At 41.0% G+C, this 25,849-nt stretch overlaps 3 protein-coding genes across 6 annotated transcripts in view; 1 reads left to right on the top strand and 2 right to left on the bottom strand.

Moving 5' to 3' along the window:
• Positions 1-25,849, bottom strand: part of RB1 (RB transcriptional corepressor 1) — a 189,450-nt gene that overhangs the window by 149,172 nt on the left and 14,429 nt on the right. For all 4 annotated transcript variants that reach the window (XM_045289089.1, XM_045289090.1, XM_045289092.1 and 1 more), the window contains exon 2: positions 11,007-11,108. In XM_045289089.1, the coding sequence (XP_045145024.1) occupies positions 11,007-11,104 (98 nt within the window). In that variant the 5' untranslated portion in view covers positions 11,105-11,108. The remainder of the gene's footprint in view (positions 1-11,006; positions 11,109-25,849) is intronic.
• Positions 18,117-19,010, bottom strand: LOC101661136 (pyruvate dehydrogenase E1 component subunit alpha, somatic form, mitochondrial-like). Its single transcript, XM_045289094.1, has one exon. It carries the CDS (start codon positions 18,915-18,917, stop codon positions 18,420-18,422), a length of 498 nt encoding a protein of 165 aa, XP_045145029.1. The 5' UTR covers positions 18,918-19,010; the 3' UTR covers positions 18,117-18,419.
• LOC101646418 (eukaryotic translation initiation factor 1-like) lies at positions 25,199-25,667 on the top strand. Its single transcript, XM_045289095.1, has one exon. It carries the CDS (start codon positions 25,199-25,201, stop codon positions 25,529-25,531), a length of 333 nt encoding a protein of 110 aa, XP_045145030.1. The 3' UTR covers positions 25,532-25,667.

Here is a 25,849-nt window from a genome sequence, read left to right on the forward strand (position 1 = left end):
GGGGGCTTTCGGCGGCATGATGGGCCTCACGGACGGGGAGCCTGCGAGCAATGGAGGAGGGCAGGAGCAGGGCCGCGCGCGCACGTCGGGGCACGCCCCGGCCTCGCTCGACTCCCGTTACAAAAATAACGTGAGGGTCCCCGGAGGAAAAGTGGACCAGACCTCCCCCGCCCGGCGACTGCGGGCCGCGGCCGACCGCGGGAACACGTCACTTCCGGCCGCGACGTCACGTCCGGGAGGTTCCCGGGCCCGCCGACGTCTGGCGGGCGGCCTGGCGCCGAGCTGCGCATGCGTGGGGGCCTCCGGCTAGGGGGCCCGCGGGGGAGGCCGACCTTGGCTGGGCGCCCCGCCTGGGCAGCTTGTGCATCTGGGGCAGTTTCTACCCGCTCCTCCCCTTCGAGGCTGAGGCTCCCGGAATGACGGTTCAAAGGGATCTGGGGAAGGGGGTGCAATTAGGCCCCATTTCTATCGGGCCCCCTCTGATCTCGGACTATCACTCAAGGCCTGTACATGATAACAGGCCAGCTCTCTGTAGGCTCGCAAACCCGGCTCCCCAAGGACACTTCCTTCCCTCTCCCGGAACTCTGCCCCCAGCCCTTCCACCACATCCATCAAAACAAGGACCAATCGCTTCCACAAACATTTCTGGCACTTTACCAATCACTAGGGTACAAAGTGCAGGATAGTTCTGGCTTCTGGAGGCTAACTGTTGGGAGTGGGTAATGAACAACTAAACAGATTTACTTGATAAATGACTTGTTAAAGTGGTTTTGAAAATAAAATACAATCTTGCACAAATTCAAAAGAACACGATGACGGTTCCCCCTTCCTATCAGAAACGAGAGCATTCTTATGAAACTTTGGTAAGCTGATAGAGCATAAATGGGTAAGCAATTACAGTTCATTTAGATGAGCAAGTTTTGAGCATTCCTAACCCCAGAAAATAGCCTACCACATCACAGCAAGCAACACTGAAAACCTTAAATAACACCTATTATGGTGCTCAACGTTGAAGACTATCAAGGCTTTATGCTGAAATGCTGAGAACAATTCTAGAGGAGGGAGCTTGGGTGAAGCCACTCTTGGTGCTCAGAGTACACACCCAACAGCTGGCCGCAAAACAAATGCATGCTAGTTTCATCTTTGTCCGTTTTTTTGTTTGTTTGTTTTTTGTGGCAAAAGTGAAAAATACCTTGGCTGCTTTCTGTCAGTAAAAACAGATAGGAATGTTGTTTTTTGCAAAAGTGGAGGGACAGGAAGCAAACTGTGAAAAGCAGGAGAGACCTGTATTTTTTTTATTAGAGGATAATTTAATGAACAGTTTGCAAAGTGGGACAACATGCCATTCCTGCAAGAAGAAATCCCCATAGAATGGAGATTTCACAAAGATTCCTGTAAAACTCGGTTGTATTTAATGAACATATATTTCCATGGTGATGAAGTACTTAATGGTTAGTGAGTTAGCAGTACATATTTGTAGCTACGAGACCTCTTGAAATTAAAAGTAAACACACACCACCTTTTTCATTAAATCACAAGGTAATGGGTTAGTTATTGATTGCTTTCTCCCAGCTCCAGGGAGAAACAAGTTTAACCATGTTGCAAAGTTGACTGGCGATTTTTGATGGAAAAATAAACCAGTGAAACTGCAGGCAAGTTTAATTTTAAGTTAGATATTTTACACTTGTGGGAAATATAAATTTCTTAAACTCAAAATAAAATGTCTATTTTAACTCCCCACCCCCCACCCCACCCCTGTCTTAATGAATGGTGTTAAACCAGTAGGGACTGTGGAAATGTGTAAGGAAGTTCTCTGGAGGTAGCAGTTGAATAGAAGTTTGCCAGGTAGACCTAACATTGAAGGAGGGTTTGTTATATGCCTAAGACTATCCTGGCCATTTTACATAATTGGCTTATTTAATTCTCAGAAACAAAGGGTAAAAAATGAGAAAAATTGGAAGAGGACTGCATGATTTTTTCTTAATTATGAAAACCAAGATTCAGGAAGAGCAGTGTACCAGACACCACTCCAAAGCCTAATAGCATAATATGATTATATTCCTGACTGTGTAATAAGGTTAGATCATCTTAACAGCTGGCAAAGCTCACATTTATTACTGACCTGTGACTCCTGACCGATGGTAGCCATTAAGAAGGAGGGGCCAAAGCAGAAGCCCCTGAAACCGTAACTACCACCCCCTTACCAAACAAAAACAAAAAGATTGTTTGGAAACTGATTGTGGTAGCAATTGTACAATTCTACTTGATTTGATTGAAATATGGAATGATAGATGTACTTAATCCCAGCTAACAAAAAATAATAATAATTGTACATCTACCACACACACACAAAGTACACTGCCATGGAGTCGTTGCTGGCTCAGAGCAACCATGTAGGACAGGGTAGAACTGCCCATGAGTTTCCAAGACTGTAACTGTTCATGGAAATAGAAAGGCCTGTCTTTCTCCAGACCACCCCCATAGAAAGTAGTAACTCGGTTGCAAGAACTACAGAGGATCACATCACTGCCAAAGTCTTAAAGAATGCAGGGGTTGTGATTTCTATCGCATTACCATTGGACTCTCTAGTTTGACCCCTGTAAAGACAGGACCATATCACACGAGAAGAAATATAGTTCATAGACTGTATTTTGACTACTCAGCTTTAAATGACCTAGTAGAGGACACATAGGCCAAAGAATGGAATATGATCTCTAAAGTGATCCAAAGGCTTGTGACATTAATGGAGTTTTTAGAATTCCAAGGCCCCGGGTTTGCTAGAAACATCGCTTCTAATGTAAAACACGGGTTGCTGCACGGTCACGAAGAAAGACACTCAGCACACGTGAGCCCCTTTGGATTTAAAGACAGTATGTCCTGTGTTTGGGATACAGCTGTCTTGGGCCATGTTCTCCCATTGCCGTTGAGTCAGTTCTCACTCACAGCCACCCTGTGGGACAAGTGAAACTGCCTGTGTCTCTCAGACTGAACCTCCTGTCAGAAGTAGCAAGTTTCTTTCTTCCACAGAGTGGCTGCTGGATTTGATCTGCTGACCTTGCAGTTAGCAGTCCGAAAAGAATCAAAACCAGTCAAGCTTAAAGCAGATAGCATCATCTTTCCCCTTCTGAACAGCTGGGTCTTTTCGTTTTGTTTGCTCCTTACTAGAAATTATATATATATATATGTGTGTGTGTGTGTATACATACATATATACATATATACTAGAAAAATATATATATATATACAGTGAACCCTCGCCACTTCGCGCTTCGACTTCCACGGCTTCACTCTATCGCGGTTTTTGCGTAACAGCGCATGCTCTGTCATTACTGCCACTGATTGGCTCATGCTGTACACGCTTGATGCCATAAATAATATAATAAATAATAAATGATCATTGTAACGTCCAAAATGTTTTACTGTATTTTCCCTTTTTCGTTTAATAAATTGGGTAATACAAGTGTAATGGTGACTAAAGGGTGTTTTTTCATGTCCTCTATGCTTTAACTACGAAAATATTTGATTTACAAATAAGGAATCCTACTTCGCGGAATTTCATTTATCACGGTAGGGTCTAGAACCGATTAACCGCGATAAACGAGGGTTCACTGTAATCAATTTCTTATAGAAATGAAGCAACAAATAGATCAGAATATTATACTAGGAGAGTTCTATACGTCATTCTCAAATAAGGTCAATCAAGTGGAAAGAAAATCAACAAAGATACAAAAATATTAAATAACAATCAACTAGATCTCATATATATATGGAAACAACTTAAATCTCATATAAGATGGAAACAACTTAAATAGCCACCAATGGGAAAATTAATAAATAGACTTTGATATATACACACAATGCAATACCGAACAACTTTAAAGGAAGAATGATGAATCTTTAAAACACATCATCATATGGATGAACCTATAGGACATGGATGAACCTATAGGACATGGATGAACCTATAGGACATGATGCTGAGTGAAATTAGTTCATGACAAAAGGACAAGTACTGTATGAGACCACTATTGTCTCTCATTATGTCATTAACTTTGATATCTATTTTGTCTGAGATTTATATTGCTACTCTAGCTTTCTTTTAATTGCCATTAACTTGGTATATTTTTCTCTCCTTTGATTTTTAGTCTGTTTATCTTTTTATCTAAAGTGTGTTTCTTGTAGGCAGCCTATTAACGATTTGTAACATGGGTGAAGGCAGACAGCAGTGAGTGTAATATATGAAAATAATAATAATTTATAATTTATCAAGGGGTCACAACGGTGGGAAGAGGGGGAGGAAAGGAAAAAAGAGGAGCTGATACCAAGGGCTCAAATTGTTGTGCAATCTTTTCAGAAATAGAAAGCTTGATTAACAGTCTGACCTGGTGGAACACACTACGAGTTGACATTTTCATCCATTCAGGAAGGTGATGGATGTCCAGAATGAGGTTTGTCATCAATTGATATTTCACCTTTTTGAAACGAAAAAACAACTCATTCATTTGAGTTTTTTCTAGAGCGCTGTCCTGGTGAGCTGTGTTTAACATTACTTGAGTTTTTGCAGCATTTTTCCTGAGCAGGAAACAAAATTTCAGAGCTGCACACTGTTCTCTTAAATTGGCAGTCACAAAACATGAGAATTGAGCAAAATTGCTTTTACGAAAAAATTCACTGTCACTAGAGAGAACCTTCCCAGGCGTGAACACCACTGGGTGCACTAGCTCAGAGAGAGAAAATGTATACTAGGAAAGCTATGCTCCACTCAGGGCTATTCCAGTGTTTTTTGAGTACCCCGTCATATAATCCACATTTTATAAAATTCAATAGTTCAATCCCATCAAGAACAGTTGTACAATCATCACCACAATCAGCTTGAGAACATTTTCTTCATTCTTTTTTTTCAACAGTTTTATTGGCAAGTAATTTACATATCATATAATTCAATATTTTAATCATTCAATCCTATCAAGGAGAATTGTTCGATCACCCCCACAACAATTTTAGAACATTGCCCCCATGGTTAAATCACCATTAAGATGATTTATGCAATCACAATCTATTCTAGTGCTTCCTCTACTTTTGTTGGCCTGTTCTTTCAAGGCCCATCTGAGTTCTTGAATTATGGCACCTGTCTTTGCTCTATCACTAAATTTTCCTCCAGTTGCTTACAGTAACCGGAGACCATCTCTGTAATCTCTGTCTCGGGAGATTAGTGGCTCTCTCCTCCTCCGGGAGCTCCTCTGGACCTACGTGTGTGTGGTTTAATTACTTGCAGTGTTTTCTCCTGTTTCTGCAGGTGTGCGGAGATCAACTGCTGCTTCCAGACATGATGTTATTATTAGTTTATTTGTTTTTTATGTTTGACATTAATGCAGAGTTATCCCCAACACCTGAGTTGTCAAGGGAGGCCTGGTGATTCCACACCAGTTTAACCTCTCCAGGGGCCAAAGCCAGTAAACAGTTCAATATGGGCTTGGTCAAAACTGGTCATGAGGATGATTCCCAAGTCTCCAGGAGGTACCTGGCGATAGTTCATCAAACCACTGTGTTGAGAGGGGAGGAGAAACTATTCATTAGAGCATTCTGTATGGATTGTGATAAGAGTTGTATGAGCCCCTAATAAAATGATTTTTTTTAAAAAGGAAAAAACATTAGAGCATTCATGAAAACTGTTTACTGTTGCAGGAACCCTCATACACTGCAGGTGGAACTGTGAAACAATGCCACCACTGTGGAAAGCAGTACGGTGCTTCGCAAAAACCTCGTGTGACTAGAAATACCGCATGGCTCAGCAATCCTTTTGTGTAGTGATGAGAGCTTTGATGTGAATGCATACGCCGTGTTCATGCAACACTATTGACAATAGCAAAAAAGATGGAAACAACTTAAATAGCCACCAATGGGAAAATTAATAAATAGACTTTGATAGATACCCACAATGCAATACCGAACAACTTTAAAAGAAGAATGATGAATCTTTAAAACACATCATCACATGGATGAACCTATAGGACATTATGCTGAGTGAAATTAGTTCATGACGAAAGGACAAGTACGGTATGAGACCACTATTGTGAAAAAGCAAGTAAAGGTTATCATATAAAAGAAACATTATTTGAAATACAATTTTTTTCCAAGAAACATTACTTGATAGTTACCAACATAGGGAGAGGAACAGAGGGAAAGTCACTGGCTAGAAGGCAGACAAAGGTTAACTTGGATGAAAGGGAAAGCAATACACAATATACAAAAGTAAATACTGTTATGTACACAATCCAGCAATAAGAATGATCTATGAGCAAATGCATTGGTAGACACAGAGGCTGACTGAGTGAGGGAGAGACCGTAAGAGGTATACTCAAGAATATATACAGATTTGACAAAAACAAAAGCAAACATTTGGGAGAATATCCATTTGTAGCGTCCCGGCCAGCGGCGCACGAGCGGGACCCTGGAGGGAAAGATGAACCTGGATGGAAAGAAAGACACGGAGACGTGGAGCAAGACAAATGCTGATCAAGCTCATTTATTTGGGCAAAGTTAGGGGAATATAAAGAGAAACTGGGAGGTGCATATTCTAATAAGGTGTACTGCACAACATCCAATCCAACATGTATATTATAATGAAGCATAAGAATGTTAACCAATCGGCTATCCATCATATTCTCAATATGGTATGTCTGTAGTCCAATGAGTGCTTAGTATTTCAACCAATGGGTGAAGGGTGGGGAAGATAACCAACCAAGGTCACGTAGCTGCAGAACAGTTACAGCTGCACAATAGTCAAAGAACACTTCGGGGGGAGGGGGGGTAAACACAAACTGCAAGCTGTCTCAGACATTTTCATAGAACAAGGAAGCTTTGGTGACTAAGATATCTTTTAAGGCAAAACCACCTGCCAGTAATTTTCCACTAGGGCCGGTCACTGTTTGAAGGACCTTGAGAATGTCTGCTAGGGCCGGCTCCCGACGTCCATTGGTATGTTTGTTCTTCAAAATTCATATTGGTCCACCTCTTCACCATGGAGGATCCTCTCTTAATGCTCTTTCCCCAATACTGCTCACATTTGGATGACTCACCCAAATTTCGCTTACATCAATTATATCTCCTTTCTATGGCACAAAGGATTTACTTGTGCTGGCTCATACCCCCAAACGAAAGATTCTAACACATTAAAATTTTTATGAAACCAAGGGAAGGGAGGGTTGGGGACAAAGGTCGGGGGGAGGGGGGGGACAGAAGAAGAGCTGATACCAAGGGCGCAAGTAGAAAGAAAATGTTTTGAAAATGATGACGGCAACATATGTACTGATGTGCTGGACACAATGGAGATAGGTATGGATTGTGATAAGAGCTGTCAGAGCACCCAATAAAATGATTTTAAAAGTTTTTTAATGAAACCTAAGGACTCAGGTAACAAAACCTATTCTTCTGTGAAGATGGTTTAGTGATCGTCATAAGTTTTTGAGAACACTTCTATCCCACGTGATAAAATGTAGTATTTCTACCAACCATTACTTCACAAGAAGAATTCTAGGGAATGGAATTACCTTCATCTCGTTTTTTAACAACAGAATTCCACCAGTGTAATACAATAGAAAGATAACTGATATTCCTAACCCCAATACACATTTAAAGCAAGATCTGAAGCTACATCTTAATTTCCAACTTTCAGAGAGTATAAATAAAAATCTTCTGTCAGAAGTGCTAGACCAGAAATGTCAAGAAGCAGGAACAACCATATTAAACCAATAGCCAAGGACTTTCACAGTAAGGACAGTACCTAAAAATGATTTCCAATACTCTTAAAGATTAACAATTGGTTTCTCTTTTTTTAAAACATTTTATTAGGGGCTCATACAACTGTTATCGCACTCCATACACACATCAATTGTGTAAAGCACATTTGTACATCATTCTCAAAACATTTTCTCTCCACTTAAACCCCCGACATTAGGTCCTCATTTTTCCCCTCCCTCCCCGCTCCCCCCTCCCTCATGAGCCCTTGATAGTTTATAAATGGGTATTTTGTCATATCTTGCCCTGTCCTTCCTTCTCTCTTTTGAGAAAGAACATTCTTTCACAATTCCACTCCTGGCTCCTTCCATATCCTCCTACAACAGCCTTTTGATTCTGGTTGACTTGTTACCGAGTCCACTTAGACTCACAATGAGCGGATAGGACAGAATAGAATGACCCCACACGGTTTCCTTGGCTATAATCTACATGGGAGTTGATTACCAGGTCTTTCCTTCTGTGAATCTGCCAGTGGGTTTAAACTTCTGACATTTTGGTTAGAGCCATTGTGCTATGAAAAACACCTATTTCCCCCTATTCTCTGGCTAGGGCTAGGAACCCATTGCCCATTCTGATGGGCTTTACCTTCAAGCCGGCACTGACTCGTGACAGTCCCATGTGTGGTGAGAACGCCGCCAACTGTGCTCCACGAGGGTTTCCACGGTTGCTTTCTCAGAAGTAGATCTAAGATCTCTCTCGGTGACCTCAAACGGTTAGCTTTTTAGTTAACAGTCAAGCACGTAAACCATTGGTTCCACCCCAAACCCAGGCAACCAGACCCATGGCAAGGGAGTCCACTGTGAGTCACAGCAACTCTGTATATCCGGTTTCTGAAACTGTAAATCTTTAGGAGAGCGGACAGTCTCAGCTTCTCCCCTCATAGTGGCTGATGAATTGCACGGTTGATATTGCAGTGACCAGTCACACATATAACCCACAGCACTGCCAAATCTTGGCAATACACAGTGACTCCCAATCTAAGGTTCTCTCCCTGCCATCCGGCCAGTTATGACTCCTAGCTACCCTGTAGAATAAGGTAGAACTGCCCTGTGGGAAAATTAGGTTAGGAGATGCTATTAATAAAATAAATACTTTATTCACATACTAACACTAGAATTTTAAAAGAGAGAATTTATAATAGTTTTAAGTTCCATTACAATTGTTACAGCTATTATTTGTTGCAACCATTACAACCATTATTTTGAAGGGGATACAAAACAGCATTGTTTATTATTTATTATTATTATGATTATTTTGACTCCACCCTGAAAGTGGGGGTGAAGGGGCTAGTTAACATATATCTCAGGTATTTATCTAATTTCTGCGTTTCTTGTGGAGTAGCAGAGCATCCAGAAACAGAGTATATGGTCCCTGATTGCCTCTTACCCATTAGCTTCCATTTAACCATCCATCATCTGCTCTTCATTTACTGGAACAGGCAGGTGTTCCCTGTCCCTGGGAACCCAATAAAAAGGACGTTTGACCACTCTCCTTTCAATTTTCAAACAGCCTTGGGGTGCATAAGCATTCATTCCACTGATACACTGCAGCTCCAGGTTCTGCCCAAGATCCCGCTGGCTCCTGGGACCACAAAACCATCCATCTGCTTCCGTATCGCACTCTGCCACAAGGGACTCCATTAGCCATTCAAACTCCTACATGTCTCGTCGTTCTTTGTCCACTGGGAACCCATCGCTATCAACTCTGCAATTCGTTCCCATCAAGTTACTTGCTCCTCTTCATTGGAGCGGAACCAGTCCCCTTTTCAGGAACTCAGCAGCGCACAAGTCCTCTCATTCCATTTGCCGCCTGGCTTTTCTGTTCCGCTCAACCAGAGGCCTTTTTTGATCTGAAGGCTAGAAGCTTTTCTCGAACCCATCATACATTCTTTTAAATTAGCTGTTGTGTCGTGAGCCCTCACAGCGTTTCATGCCAGCTAGTCAATTCTGACTCAGAGCGACCCCAAAGGCACATAGTAACCCTACCTCTGTGGGTTTCCAGTGTGCGATGCTTTTGAGGAGTAGAAAGGCTAACCTTTCCCTCTTGGAGCAGCTGGTGGTTTTAAACTGCTGACCTTATTGTTAGCAGCCCAATGCATAACCACTACACCACATAACCACGAGTGTTTAGTTAGGATTACATTTTTTTAAATCATATTTTATAATTATGTTGTTAATTACATTTTTAAAAATCATATTTTATAATTATTTTTAATCATCTTTAAAAATTAGATAATTAAAATAAAATCACATAGGAGTTAGATTTAGAATTTAAGTATATTTGTATATGTATATTAATATAGAAATTATATTTTTATATATAGATCCCTATCTGCCAGAGGAGTTTGTGGAAATAATTTTCCTTTCAAAAGATAATTTCTGAATCTATTATATTTTTGGTCAAGGATGATAAATTCTCTCTTCATAGTTTACATGGTTTGAGTATAAGTTTACTTTCTTGCCTGCATTTTCCTTGCTATAGGACCAAAAATATAATGGCAGAATGGAACAAGTTGTTCAAAGTGATTGTTCTTTTTCTTTTTAACTTAATTTTTTAAAAAGATTTAAAAATTTTTTGTTGAGGATTTTCTTATGTACAGGGGGGAATGAAAAGAAAAAGATCCATACGCCTCCTCAAGCAATTTATACTTAAAAAAATCAAATTCTAGGCATATGTGAAAAGTTAAATGGTAAGATAAGGGAGTCACTGAAAATGTTAGAAAATTATTCCAAGTGCATTAAAGTTTTTAAATGAGATTTCCAGAAAGCTAAAGACTTGAGTAGCTAGTAAATCTTAAGGAAGATTGTTTTCTGATGGATTTTTTTTCTATGGATAAACATTGTCCAATATAAAAAGAAAGAGAAGGAAACATTTGTCTGGAATTCAAGAAGCCAGAATTCTAATCCTGTCTTTGCTTTTTATAAGCTATATAAAAGGTATATGTTTATGTGCATGTTATCAGGAGAGAGCGGTCCCTGGAGAAGGACATTATGCATGCAGAGTGGAGGGGCAGTGTAAAAGAAGGCCCCTGACAAGATTTATTGACACAGCGGCTGCAACACTGGGCTCAAACATAGACACAATGTGACAATGGCACATGACGGGGTGGTGTTTCATTCTGCTGTACATAAGGTCACTGTGGGTCAGAACTGATGTCATGTGACAACAACAGCATGTATGTTTGTCCCGGTGTGCCTGCACATACTTACCCCTGCTTTCCTGTATGAGTCACTGGGGTGGACTGGAACAGAGGCGATAAAGATAAGAAAGAACTGGAGAGCAAGCCTGCAGCTGTCTGGCTTAGCATCTGCCTGTCATAGAGAGGGGGGGAAATGTACAGCTGTCACAAAAGTCAAAGAAATGCCTAAAGGGCATGAAGTTATAGAATTACATCCATACTCAGCAGCTGGTGAAGCCTAAGATGGTAACTTTTCCATATTTATTTGTTATATATTAATCTACTTAATATTTATCAAGCCCCCACAAAATGGCTAGAAGTTAGAAACAGAGATCGCTGGTACTGGAGCCAGCAGTGTTTTATAGACAGAACTCCTGTGGGCAATCAAGCTTGATTGTATTGACTTATTGTATTAGTGAGTGCTAATTTTGAGACTGGAATCCTTGGAGACAGAAGATGTTGGGTATATAGGTGGTTTCTTCTATAACTCTCACCATCAACATCTCCATAGAAACTACTGGGCAAATTAACTACGAATGAAATCAAAATAGATGCTTTAGAGCTGACGGCCGTCTGAGAGACCCAAAATATGTGCTCTCTATCGTAGTGGGTAAAAAGGACAGAATAGTCCCTAACACCAGTAAGTCTAGAACAGACGATTAGGAGATGGGCACACCCTAAGAAAGTGATACTAAGTAGGGGGACCTTCTCCTTTCATTGCCCTCTACCCCTATTTTCTTTTTGCACATACTCTTTGGCATGCAATTATTGAAGCCTGCTATTCAATAACTCTGGGAGAGAGGGACTTCGGGGTTTCTTATTCATGGTATAAACAGAACATGTATGTATGTATCCATAACATTTCATCCAAATAGAAAGTACCGAAATCTTTAAGAACACTGCAAAAACACTACTCAGAAGGCAGTTTATAGTCAATAACTGGACACATCAAAAAGACAGAAGAAATTCAAACAAACACATTAACACATCAACTATAACCACTGGGGAAAGAACAGCAAAACTCAGATACTAGAAAAAGAGAAATAATAAAATTTAGAGCAGAAATAAATGATTCACAAATTTTTAAAAAACTATAGAAAAAATCAAGACAAGAGCTGGTTCTTCAAAAAGATTAAAGAATTGATAAACCACTGGCAAACATAAAAAATAAGAAAAAGCAAACCCTATGAATAAGTGATATTACAACAGAACCAAATGAGATAATAAATGACACAGAGTACTACAAAAATTGTATTCCAACAAATTTGAAAATCTAGAAGAAATGGATAAATTTCTGTATATATATATATTAATTACTTAAATTATCACAGACTGGGATAGAAAATCTCAACAAGTCTATAAAAGAAGAATACCAAGTAAATGAATCTGATCATAAAATATCCACATCAAAAAGTCTGAGACCATATGGTTTCCCTGGGGAATGCTATCAAACATTTAGAGAAGACAACACCAATTCTACATGAACTGTTTCACAATATCCAAATGGGCAATATTCTATGAAACTCTAGCTTTGATACCTAAGCCAGGAAAAAGATATCACCAGAATTGAAAATTACAAGCTAATATCGCTAATGAATATAGATGCCAAGATTTTGATAAAATTCTAGCCAACAGAATTCAATGAAACATTAAAAAAAACCACGATCAATTGGAATTCATACCAAATATGCAAGGATGGTTTATCGTTAGGAAAACAATCAATGCAATTTGCCAAATAAACAAAATAAAGCAGAAGTACCGTATGATTATATCAATTGATGCAGAAAAATTCTGCATTAATTTGATAAAATCCAATGCCCATTCCTGATGAAAGTACCCCATAAAATATGAAGAGAGGAGAAATTCCTCAACATATTAAAGGTCATATATGCAAAACCAATGGCCAGCATCTCACTTAATAGAGAAAAATTTTAAACATTCTCTCTCTTCAAATGGAAACCAGAGAGGGTTGCCCTTTATCACCTCTTTTATTTAATATAGTCTCAGAAGTTTTAGCTAGTGCTAAAAAACATTAAAAAGATGTTAAAGGCATCCACACAGGCACAGAGGAAACAATACTCTCTTTATTTGCAGATAATATAGCAATCCTATATAGAAAACCCCAAAATTCCATTTTAAAATTTCTGAACTTAATTGAAAAAATTAGCAGCATATCAGGTTATACAATCAAAATATAGAAATTCATTAGATTCTTGTACATTAAAGATGATAACACTGAAAAATACATTAAAAGAATAATACCATTTAGAATAACTACACAAAAGCAAAAAACATTAGGACTAAGTCTTACTAGAGACACTAAAAACTTATTTAAGGAAAACTACAAAACACTCCTACAAGAAACCAAAAGAAACTTACACAATGGCACAAACTACAATGTTCCTAGATAGTTAGACCAAACAGGCTTGAAGGTAATCAAGCAGCCATCAAGCTCAGAAGCAACAAAGCCCACATGGAAGAAGCACACCAGCCTATGCAACCACGAGGTGTCGAAGGGATCAGGTGTAAGGCATCATCAGAACAAAAAATCTCACCATAGTGAATGATGGGGGGAGTGTGGAGTGGAGATCCAAAGCCCATTAGTAGGCCACTGGAGATCCCCTTGCAGGGGGGTCTCGGGGAGGAGATGAGGCAGTCAGGGTGCGATGTAACAACGATGAAAAATACAACTTTCCTCTAGTTCCTAAAGGTTTCCTCCCTGCTCCCAATACCATGACTTGAATTCAACCTTGCAAGTCTGGCTAGACCAGAGGATGTACACTGGTACAGATAGGAACTGAAAATACAGGGAACCCAGGATGGATGAGCCCTATAGGACCAGTGGTGTGAGTGGCGAAACAGGGAGGGTAGAGGGAGAGTGGGTAGGAAAGAGGGAACCGATTACAAGGAACTATATGTGACCTCATCCCTGGGGGACGGACAACAGAAAAGTGGGTGAAGGGAGACGTCGGACAGGGCAAGATATGACAAAATACCCATTTATAAACTATCAAGGGCTCATGAGGGAGTGGGGAGCGGGGAGGGAGGGGAAAAATGAGGACCTAATGCCGGGGGTTTAAGTGGAGAGAAAATGTTTTGAGAATGATGAGGGCAATGAATGTACAAACGCGCTTTACACAATTGATGTGTGTATGAATTGTGATAAGAGTTGTATGAGCCCCTAATAAAATGATTTAAAGGAAAAAAAAAGAAGCCCCCGGGAGAGAAATAAAAATTACCAATGATACATAAGAGAAAGGGCTTATCTCCAAAAATCTATACAAAATTACAACATGTTAACAAGAAAATACAAATAATCCAATTTTATAAATGGCACAAGGCATGAATAGACAATTTACCAGAGACAACATGCAGGTAGCCAACAACCATATGAAGAAACATTTGTGTACATTAGCAATGCAAATTAAAACAACAATGGGACACCTCACATCAATACTTTTAGCAAAATTCAATAAAACAAAATAATCAGTGCTGGAGAGGGTATGGAGAGAATGAAATGATCATACATTACTGGTAAGACTGTAGAATTGTGCAACCACTCTGGAAACCAATATGATGCTTTTTCAAGCAAATGCAAATACAATTACCTTATGATTCAGCAAGCTCTCTACTGGGTATAAACCCTAAAGAAATAAAGAATATAACACCAATAACCATATGCACACCAATGTTTACAGCGACAATTTCCATAATAATAAAACACATGGAAACAACCAAAAATTCTGATTATACAGAATGAACAAACTCTTATACATTCATACAATGGAATATAATGGATGCATCAATAAAAATAATGACAACTCTAAAACACAAAAGACAGACAAAACTAGAGAATAATATACTTAGCAAAAATTAGTCTCATAAAGATAAATATTTAATAACACCACATTATAAGGAAAAACAAAGAAAAAGAAAAGTGGTTTTTAACCCAAAATATAAGACTTTGAAGAATAAGAGGAGGCCAAAGATGGGAATGAGGACAGGAAAGAGGAAGGGACAGGAAATTATAGAGGGAGGGAGGAAAGATTGAAGGGGAGAAAAAAAAGTGCGTGAGAGTACTACATTTATGGCAGAGTGGGGGATGTTAGTGGGATATTTTTATTGATTTAACTTCCTGAGATGGGCTCTGCAATGCAACCATATAGAATATTCTTCTTTTTAAAACCAGAATAAATATAATTAATTACTTCATTAAAATGAAAGTGAAAATCAGGTATCAGGCATCTAAGAACAAAAATCAAATCATTGTGAATGAGGGAGACTGCAGATTGGGGACCCAAGACCCATCTGTAGGCAACTGGACACCCCCTTACAGAAGGTTAGTGGGGGAGGAGATGAGCCAGTCAGGGTACAGTGTAGCAACGATGAAACATACAATTTTCCTCTAGTTCCTAAATGCTTTCTTTCCATCCCCCCACCACCCCCGCTATCATGATCCCAATTCTACCTTACAAATCCGGCTAGACCAGAGGATGTACACTGGTACAGATAGGAAATGGAAACACAGGGAATCCAGGGTGGATGAACTCTTCAGGACCAGTGGTGAGGGTGGCGATACTGGAAGGGTGGAGGGAGGGTGGGGTAGAAAGGGGGAACTATTGCAAGAATCTACATATACCCTTGCTGGGGGACGGATAACAGAAAAGTGGGTGAAGGGAGATGTCGGACAGTGTATGAAAAGACAAAATAATAATGATTTATAAATTATTAAGGGTTCATGAGGGAGGGGGGAGTGGGAAGGGATGGAAAAAATGAGGAGCTGATACCAAGGGCTCAAGTAGAAAGCAAATGTTTGGAGAATGATGATGGCAACAAATGTACAAATGTGCTTGACACAATGGATGTATATATGGATTGTGATAAGAGTTGTAAGAGTCCCCCAAAAAATGATTTTTAAAAAATCCATCCAGATTCCTTACCCATCAGATATAAATACTGATCTAGTGCCTAAAAAGGGGAGGAAAAGTAAAACTTAATGGAACTTGGAATCTTTAGTGACATACAAGTTCATTTTAAACATAGGAGAAAAGAAATAAAACATTGCATTCAGGGATGGGATTTTTAACCTTGTAGAACCTTGGATGGCAAGGATGTTTTCAGTTCCACTCACTCCTTGCTTATTCTGTGGGTAATAAATATGTTATCGTGCCATTAGAGCAGCGTCTGGTCTGTACTCTGCTCCAAATAGTCCTTCAAACCAAGAATGTATGAACTTAGTGAGTTGCAGAACCTGGAGGACTGAAGGCTGGAAAAATAAGACTTGAGCTAATGTTTAACTTACACCCCACTCTGGGTTGTTTTAATGCCTAATTCAGGTGGGGAAATTGCCACCACAGGTGTGGAGAAACAAACTCACTGCCATCTAGTTAATACTGACTATGGATGGGGGTCAAAGAATTATTCCTGAATTTAGTCACCTATTACAGATTAGTGCCAATCTCTGTTTACGGCCAGAAGGTGAAAGGCTATAATGTTGTTGCATGAGTTGAGAACTGCTTGCTAATTCATTCTGGAAGACTATCAAACACCACTGGGGGCTTTAGTTATGTTTATTGTTGTTACCGGTCATCAACTTTACCCCTAACTCACATACAAGATTCTAATCCAGTCTCTGAAGCAAGGAAGTAGAGAGCCTGCCTAGAGTCCATGAAATATACTGTGTTTCCCTGAAAGTAAGACTTCCCCCAAAAATAAGACCTACTTCTAGTTTTGCCTCTCACTGAAATAGAAGGCATCCCCCGTGAAAATAAGACCTCCCCGAACAAAAGGCCTCCCCAGTAATAAGGCCCCCCCGAAGCTACCGTAACTCTGGACTCTGGACTGTAGTGGCGGGTGCCACCGCACAGCTCACTGTTGGCCGCAGCGCAGCCAGAGCAGACATGAAGTGCGCATAAATATATCATAGATTATGAGTAAATGTACCATAGATTGTTGTCCATGGAAATAATGGTAGTAACAAGAAATTCTTGATACTGTAAGATTCACAGTTTGTCTGGTTATGCTGGTTTGTCATGACAACTACTATCATACCATATACAGGTAATAAATTTCCTTCTGTTGTTGTTCAACAATAAATGTGTACCGTAATCTCCGTCAGGGAAAACTAAGATAGCCCCTGAAAATAAGACCTAGCGCATCTTTGGGAGCAAAAATTAATATAAGACACTGTCTTATTTTCGGGGAAACAGGGTATATCACCCCCTCCATAAAACCAAACTCACTGCCATTGAGTCGAGGCCAACTCATTGCAACTCTGACTGTTTATGGGAAGAGAAATTCCTGGCCACATGCGGCCCACAGGGGACATGTATCAGCCCGCTGGGTGTTTTTGCCCCGTTTGTTTTTTTACTTCAAAATAAGCTATGTGCAATGTGCATAGGAATTTGTTCACAGTTTTTTAAAAATTATAGTCTGGTCCTCCAACGGGTCTGAGGGACAGTGAACTGGCCCTGTTTAAAAAGTTTGAGGACCCCTGCGGGCTTAGACTGCAGTTAGAGGCACCCCACAGCGTTTTCAGAACACAAAATTACTTCCGTGTTTGCTTATAAAGTGTGAGATGGGTAGTGGGGCTTAAAAAATATTTTTGGATAAACGGAATTAAGCTAACTTTCTGATGCCCTTCCTCCTGTTTGAAAACAGTGCTGGTATCTGGTGGACTCCGGAGGCAGAGAAAAGTAACAAGCTGCCAAGTGACTAGATACAAATCCTTGGTTCTTTTTGATAGAGCAAAACATGTCACTTCCGCCCGTGCGGAGCACCGATCGTTTTTTGTTCACACGAAGGGTTTCTAAGGAGAAGTGTTCTGTCCTGTTGTTCCCAGCAGCAGGCTGCTCTGCCGGATCTGGACTGCGGCCTGCCACGCCAGAGCCCAGGCTTGGGCTGCTTCCCAGAGCAAGCTGTAGGCGGGACGGAGGCCAGGCCAGTCCTCGTTATGAATAACGGAAAGGAACATAGCTAGTGAATCTGTCTTAAATTGCACATGAACACTGATTAATATGGGCCTATAATTTGAAGGGGAAAAAGTATAAAATGCAGAAATACTTGACAGGCCAAGGCAAACTGTTCCTCCCCCACCCCACCCCACCCCCCGCCCCTGCCCTCCCATAACTCAGGTCTTTAATACAGTATAGCCCTTTACCAATTTCTTTCCTAGCTTAACTAAGCCTGTGAGTCATCTCAGGGGCTCCACAGGGTTTCCAGGGAAATAAATCTGTAGGAAAGTGAGTGGGGGGCTTCAATGGCTGATAGTTCAGGTGGACCACCAGCATTCCTATTTCAGACCTTTAAACCTAACGTTTTTGCAATATTCTTACTAATTACTTCTTAAACACCTTTAAGTGCCAGGTGTATAAATAATATTCCTTTAATGTAGATCATAGTATCGTTTTAATGAAAGCGCTATTCTTCCTCAAAACACAAATATCTACATGCTGCCTTTTTCGGATGGATTTGACCTGGATCCACCGATTTGCACCGCAAATGTCAAAAGGTGGGTCACTGCATCGATGTGGTACCCTAATTCTGCGAGTGGCAGTTCTGGGTCTGCTGTAGCAAACTGGGCTGTACCCTCAATTTCCTGTCTCACTTTCACATCAGTTTCCTCCAGTCCTTCCACGCTGGTGATGTTGTGGTTCACCATCCTGTCCTTGAGAAGCATAATGGGGTCTCTCTTGCGCCTTCCTGAATTTCTTCCTGAGGGAGGTAACTGATTCTGGGATCTCTCGTGCGGTGGCCATGGTAACCGTGGGCCTTGCAGCTCCATCAATATGGGCCCCTTCCCAGCTCTGCAGTGGGCAGCTGCAAACTTTGTAGTCTCCTGGACCCATAGGACATCCATCCCGTCTACCCTGAGCCCCGGAACAAAGTCACCTCGCTTATAGTAGTCAGTGCTGGCAGCTGCTCTCTCAACAGATGTTCCCATTCAATAGCGTTATTTTCACAGATGAAAATAGAAGGTAATTTCCACAAAGCCACCCTATTGTAAGCTTCAACTATCTGGCCCTGTGTGTGAGTACAGGTTGACTAGAGAAACAAATTCATAGACACTCATATGTGTGTAAGAGAAAACTTTATATCAAAGAGTAATTATATATTAAGAAAACACCCCAGCCCAGTCCAGATCATATCCATAAGTCCGATAAAAGCCCATATGTCCAATACCAGTCTATAATTTCCTCTTCAGACTCATGCAACACACGCAATGATGCTGAATGCAGGACCCCCATGTGGTTTTTCCAGCATTCCCCAGGGAATGCTGAAGGTGGACTTTGGGGCCAGAGCATGGTACCCCAACAGACTGGACTGGAAAACAGTCCTAAAGGCCGACAAATGATCCTTGAACTAACTACAAGCTTTTCTTTCTTGTTGTGTTTTGTTTGTTTGTTTTGTCATTGGTTTGTTGTTGTTGTTATTTTGTTGTAGGTTGTTGCTTGGTTTTTCTCTGTCTTTTTTTGGTGCATGTTATTATCTCCGCAGGTCTGTCTAAATAAGATAGGCTGGATGAACAATTCGGAGGAGAAAACAACGGGACCGACAGTTGGCCCGTCTGTCCTGCCCACATGGGATCAAACTCAGAGGGAAAGAGAAAGAGCGAGTGGACCTCAGCTGGGCCCCACAAGCCTCAAGGGCGATGTTTCTGCTTGGAGCAGCTGACGCACACAGAGGACCATACGGCTGGCCAGGCTCGAGAGGCGACATCTGCTCACTGGATCACAATGCTACAGAGGACACAATTCTGGAAGGGTGTCCAGTCTGATACCCCCTCAGTAGGGCGAATCACGAAGGGAGCAAAGTCATGAAGTCCCCGAGGAACCCTGAAAATAGACTGCTGACTTGGGGGGCACTACTTGGCACCACACCTGACCTGGTTTGACGGATATTCATAAAGGTCGGCAGATAAGACCTGGAATTATTAGTTTGGTTTTTTCTCTCTTTTTGATGTCTATCTATATAAGATGGAATTATTAGGGTTTTTTTTTCTCTTTTTGATGTCTATCTATATCAGATGGGCAAGATAAACAATCCTGAGAAGGAAGCAAGGGGACCAATGGTTCCCGGGGGTGGGGTGGGGGTGGGCAATGGAGAGCACAAGGGGTGGGGGAAGGGAGAGGTGAGTGAACAGTCTCAGGGACAGGGGATCAACAAAGGATCTAAAATTGATGCCCAGGAGGGTGTGGAGTGCCTGGTGTTGTTTGATCAATTGTAATGTAGCTGAAAGGAATTACTGAGAGCTGAACGAAGGGGGAACATGATAGTGGGGCAGGAGGAAAGTAAAAGGAAACAGTGGAAACAACAAGGAAGTAAAAATTATATATAAAGGTATAAAATAGCTATCTATGTAATTATATAAATATATAAAGATAGGTGCTTTTAGCTATGTATGTATATATATATATGTAAATACATAAGGAAGCAGATGGACTTAGGGCCTCTACTTAAATCCTACCTAAGTACAAGAACAGTTTGTTCTAATAATGTGGCAATGTATGATACTCAATTTTCCAACACAATCACCGAAGCCAAAATAGGTGCATAAGCAAATGTGAAGAAATCTGAGGGTGCCCAGCTGGGGTCTTAAAGGCTTGAAGTTAAACAAGCTACTATCTAGCAGGGACACAACAAAGCCCACATGGAATAAGCACACCAGCCTGTGTGATCATGAGGTATCTATGGGGTTAGGTATCAGAATATAAAAATCGAACAATTATATCGATGTGAAGGAGAGGGGTCAGAGTGGAGACGCAAAGCCCATCTGTTGATAATTGGACATTCCCTCACAAAAGGGATATATGGAAGGAACGATACATCCAGGGTGCAGTATAGCACTGACAAAACACACAACATTCTTCTAGTTCTTTAATGTTTCCTTCCCCCACTATTATGACCCCAGTTCTACCTCACAAATCCTGCTAGACTGGCGTATGTACGTTGGTACAGATAATAATTTTCAATTCACAGAATCCAGGATAGATAAACCCCTCAGAAACAGTAATGGGAGTAACAATTCTATGAGGGTATGGGAAGGGAGAGGTAAGGGGGAATAAGGGGGAACTAATAGCAGTGATGGATGTATAACTCCCCTCGAGGGGGATGAATAACAGAATTGTAGGTGAAGGGATACATCTGACGATGTAAGATATGAAATATATATATGTGTGTATATGTATAACTTATTAAGGTTTCACGAGGGTGGTAGGGTGGAGGAGGGAGGGAGTAAAGAGGAGCTGATATCAAAAGGCTCAAGTAGAATGAACATGTTTGAAAATTATGGTGGGCGATGTACAAATGCGCTTTACACAATTGATGTGTGTATGGATTGGGATAACAGTTGTATGAGCCCCTAATAAAATGTTAAAACAAAAAACAAACAAACAAAAAAAACAAAATAGTAAGACATATTCCACGTTGAAAAAAAAAAAAGAAAATTATGGTGGCAGCATCTGTACACGTTTGCTTGATGTAATTGATTTATGGATCGTTATAATATTTATAAGTGCCCTAGTAAAATGTTTAATACAAAAAGGAGGAAAAAAAATTTGTGGAAAAATGGAATTGAAAGATGATGAAGACATCTAGGGCAAGATGGCTGACTGAAAACAGGCATAACTACACCGATCTACAGCAACCAGGACCAAAAGGAGCAGGAAGGAAAAACAGGGAGGACGCAGGTTTACCAGAACAAATGTAACGTGAAGTGAATCAAAATCCTTATGTCCCGAAGGCTGAGGGTCTGCGCAAGGGAGGGAAGGGAACAGACCCACATGAATGAGAACCAGCAATTCCCCTTTGCTCTGGCTCTGGACCAATCACACTCCTGGGGTTGCCCATGGCACCGCTGACGAGGCTCAAGAATTGACCTCTGTAGCACCAGCTTCCAGATCTCGGCTTGGTCTCCCCAGCCGGAGTCAGAGACCAGGACTTGGTCTGGCTTCCACAGTACCATCAAGGAGTCCCCAGCATGACCACCACTGGGTCCACATGGCCAACCTACAACTGCCCCAGGCACACACCTGGCTCTAAAGTAGCTCACCCAGGCACACACCTGGCTTTAATGTAGCTCACCTCGTTCTAGCTGACTACAGCTGCAAAGCTCCTGGATTGAGAAAGAATCCACCCTAACAGACCCTTTTAAATTCTATTTTCCTCTAATTAATATCTGCCCCACCCCATTTTTTTCTCTCGTCAAACCCCCAGTTTTCTTTTCTCTCTCTTTCTTTCAAACTATGTTGTTTCCTTTCTTTTGTAAATCAAGATTCTTACAGGTTTATTGGCTCACTTACATTTCTTTAAAAAAATTCAACAATTTGATTTACAGATCATTCACACATCATACAATTCTTTATTCTAAACATATTGAGAGGAGTTGTATCATCATCACTGAGCCCTGGTACTCTGGAGAAGGACATGATGCTAGGTAAAGTAGACAAGCAGTGGCAGAGACAAAGGCCCTCAAGGAACTGTATTAACACCGTGGCTTCAACAGTGGACGCAGGGCTAGGACATTGTGAAGGTACCACAGAGCCAGACAGTGTTTTGTTCAGTGATGCATGGGGTCACTGTGGGTCTGCACGGGCTCAATGACACCCAACAACAGCAACGTAATCACCACAATAAGTTTTAGTCATGTTTCTTTTTCATTCTATTTTTCCGTCTCCTCTTCCTGTTTTTCTCATTCCTCCTCCTCTTTCTCCCTTCTTGCTCCTCTCATTTTGTGACTTCTAGTCATCCTTCCCAGCATCGCCGGATAGCCAATTACCCTCCTACTACTCAGACTGCACCATGATGCCATGAAAACACCGATCAACTGCAGTCCACACACAAGAAAAATGGGTACCAACAACCAAACGAGACTCAGATCCACAGGAATATTCTGAAGAAGATGCCCTGGAACTACCAGAAATAGAATTCAGAAGAAGGATATTTGAGTACTTTCAATAGATGGCGTGAATGTTCAAGAGAATGATGGAATAAATGGAAACGTTAGACACCCGACATCCATGAAGATTCCAGAAGGTAAATAATAAAATAAAAGAATTAGACAAGCTGAAAGAGTATAGCTATAGACTCAAAGACATGGAAAGCCAAATTAGTGAACTTGAAGACAATTCCCTGTACCACAACTGACAAAGGAAGCAGGCACAGAAAGAGCAAAGGAATCCAAAGAAAGCTTCGGAATTATAAGGGATACTCTCACGAGGAACAATCGATGTCTCCTTGGAATTCTGGAGCAGGAAAAACCAGAAAATCCACAGAGAAAATGGTATAAGAAATCATGGGAGAAAACGTCCCCAGCACCATAAAAGAGGAGAATGCTGATCAAGAAGCCACGAAAACCCCCAACAGGATAGAGCCCAAAGGAAAACATGAGGACATCTCCCAGAAAGACTGTGCCTCCAGGGAGAAAGGGAGACTCCTGAGAGGAAGTCAAGGGGAGAAGCACAATCCTCTCGGAAGACAAGCCCGTAAGAATAAGCTTGGATTTCTCAGCAGAAACTGTGCAGGGAAGAAGACAATGGGATTACATAGAACCTGCTTCCCCGAAAGTAAGACATACCCGAAAATAAGACCTACTTACATTTTTCCTCTCGCTGAAATATAAGGCACCTCCGAAAATAAGACCTCCCTGAAAATAAGGCCCCCCCGAAGCTACCGTAACTCTGGACTGCAGCAGTGGGCGCGGCTGTGCAGCTCACTGTAGGCCGCAGCACAGCCGGAGCAGACAGGAAGTGCAAAGTCTCTTAATAAAACAATAAACAATAAATGTGTACCATATTCTTCTTCATGGAAAAATAAGATATCCCCTGAAAATAAGACCTAGTGCATCTTTGGGAGCAAACATTAATATAAGACACTGTCTTATTTTCAGGGAAACGGTATAAACCCTGAATGGAAAAAAAAACTATCAAGCAAGAATCTGAAATGCAGCAAATTATCCCTCAAGCATGAGGAAGAAGTAAGAGTGTTTCCAGACGAGGAGAAATTAAAGAAATTTGCAAAAACCAAACAAGCATTACAAAAAAATATTAAAGGAAACCCTTTGGACAGGAAATCAAGTGCAGCAGACAAACGTGAGAAACATATCGGATGCCTCCACCTCCATTTCAACACACTACGAAAGCACTCAGAAGAAACAGAAATAGAGGAAGAAAGAAATAAACCAATAACATTACAAAAATACACGGAAAAATGACAGCAGCAAACTTGCATATATCAATCAGCGCCATGTAGTAGACATTCTTACAGTGTTATTAAGTGAACTTTAAAGGAACTTCGGTATCAGAGTTGAGAGTAGACAGTACTTTCAATTTGAAAACTTTACTAAGTGAACCGGACTTAAACACACCTGTTATAGATAAAAGGAAATGAAATACACATTTGGGCTTGAACATGAAACCCTCTAAGGGTGAGAAGAAGCATGTGACAGCTCTCGTGGACTCTGAAGTTATTGGATTTGGGTTCAAATTTGGTTCAAATTTCTCACTTTCAATATTGAAATAATTGGCCATTTAAGGCCAACATATATTTGATGTTTTCTTATTTTCTTAGCATTTTGAGACATGATTTATTTTTGCAGCTATAGTTTTGCCTTAGTGAAGTAGAATTATTGAAATGTTTACCTTGTTTCTAACCGTCATTGTTTCCTTAAGCAGTTTTTAATCTGTGTGAGTGAATGTTCCATGTATTTTAGTCTAATAAGCTCTCATGATGATATATATGTATATATATAATTTGTTTTTCTCACTAGAAATTCTATACCAATGGCAAATTCTATTTGGCTAGATTAAGGATATTACTAGGCTTACCAAATGCCCAATGTAGGTTACTTATATTATTTCTCAGGGAGCTAATAATGCTGCCTCTAAAATGGACCAGGGATATGTATGTCTTAGATATATGAGTGGATTCTGAACTTGCACTTTGAACTTAATCATAACCCCTAATCAAAGAACAATTAATTTTTATGGTGTGGCTCTGTTCGATAATTGCCTTCATAAAGTGATCACTGAAGATATGGGTGTTATTTGGCAAAGTGTGGTGAAGAAATCAGATGCCAAGGTTTCAGCAAGAATAGTGTCTGGGGCCCCAGTCACAGCAGTTCCCCCTCGAGCCCCCTCGCTTCCCTACGCTCCGTCCCCCCTGCCCGCCTTCTCCAGCCGCCGCCTTCCGCAGGCCGTTTCCACGGAGGAAAAGGAATCGTATCCTATGTCCGCTATCCAGAACCTCCACTCTTTCCACCCCTTTGCTGATGCAAGTCAGGGTGATGACCTGCTGCCTGCGGGGACAGAGGATTATATGCATATAAGAATTCAACAGCGCAACGGCAAGAAGACCCTTACCGCTGTCCAAGGGATTGCTGACAAAAAGAAACTAGGGAAGGCGTTTAAGAAGACATTGGCCTACAATGGTGCTGTGATTGAGCATCCAGCATATGGAGACGGGATTCAGCTCCAGGGCGACCAGCGCAAGAACATAGGCCAGTTCCTTGTAGCGATTGGACTGGCTACGGATGACCAGCTGAAGGTTCATGGGTTTTAAGTGCTTGTGGCTCACGGAAGCTTAAGTGAGGATTTCCTTGCAATGAGTAGTAAAATTCCCTCTGTCCCTTGTCACAAGTTTAAAACCTCACAGCTTGTATGATGTAACCATTTGGGAACCACATTTAACTTGGACTAGTGTAACTCCTTCATGCAATACACTGAAAAGAGCCGTGCTGTCTAGTCTTGAAGTCCCTCATTGAAACAGAGGTCGAGCAGTAGGCGCCTGGCAGCGCCCAGTCTGAAACAAAACAATAGCATCATGTTTCAGCCAGGCTCAGAGCCCCGAGTTCTCAGATGGCTATGTCTGGCCAGAAAC

The sequence above is a fragment of the Echinops telfairi genome, unplaced genomic scaffold (assembly GCF_000313985.2).
Source record: "Echinops telfairi isolate 266 unplaced genomic scaffold, ASM31398v2 ScPeMD7_24;HRSCAF=84, whole genome shotgun sequence".
NCBI lineage: Eukaryota > Metazoa > Chordata > Mammalia > Afrosoricida > Tenrecidae > Echinops > Echinops telfairi.

Bases quoted from the DNA above. Each gene is read 5' to 3' on its own strand.
- LOC101661136 (XM_045289094.1), bottom strand. From the start codon at position 18,917: ATGGGAACATCTGTTGAGAGAGCAGCTGCCAGCACTGACTACTATAAG.
- LOC101646418 (XM_045289095.1), top strand. From the start codon at position 25,199: ATGTCCGCTATCCAGAACCTCCACTCTTTCCACCCCTTTGCTGATGCA.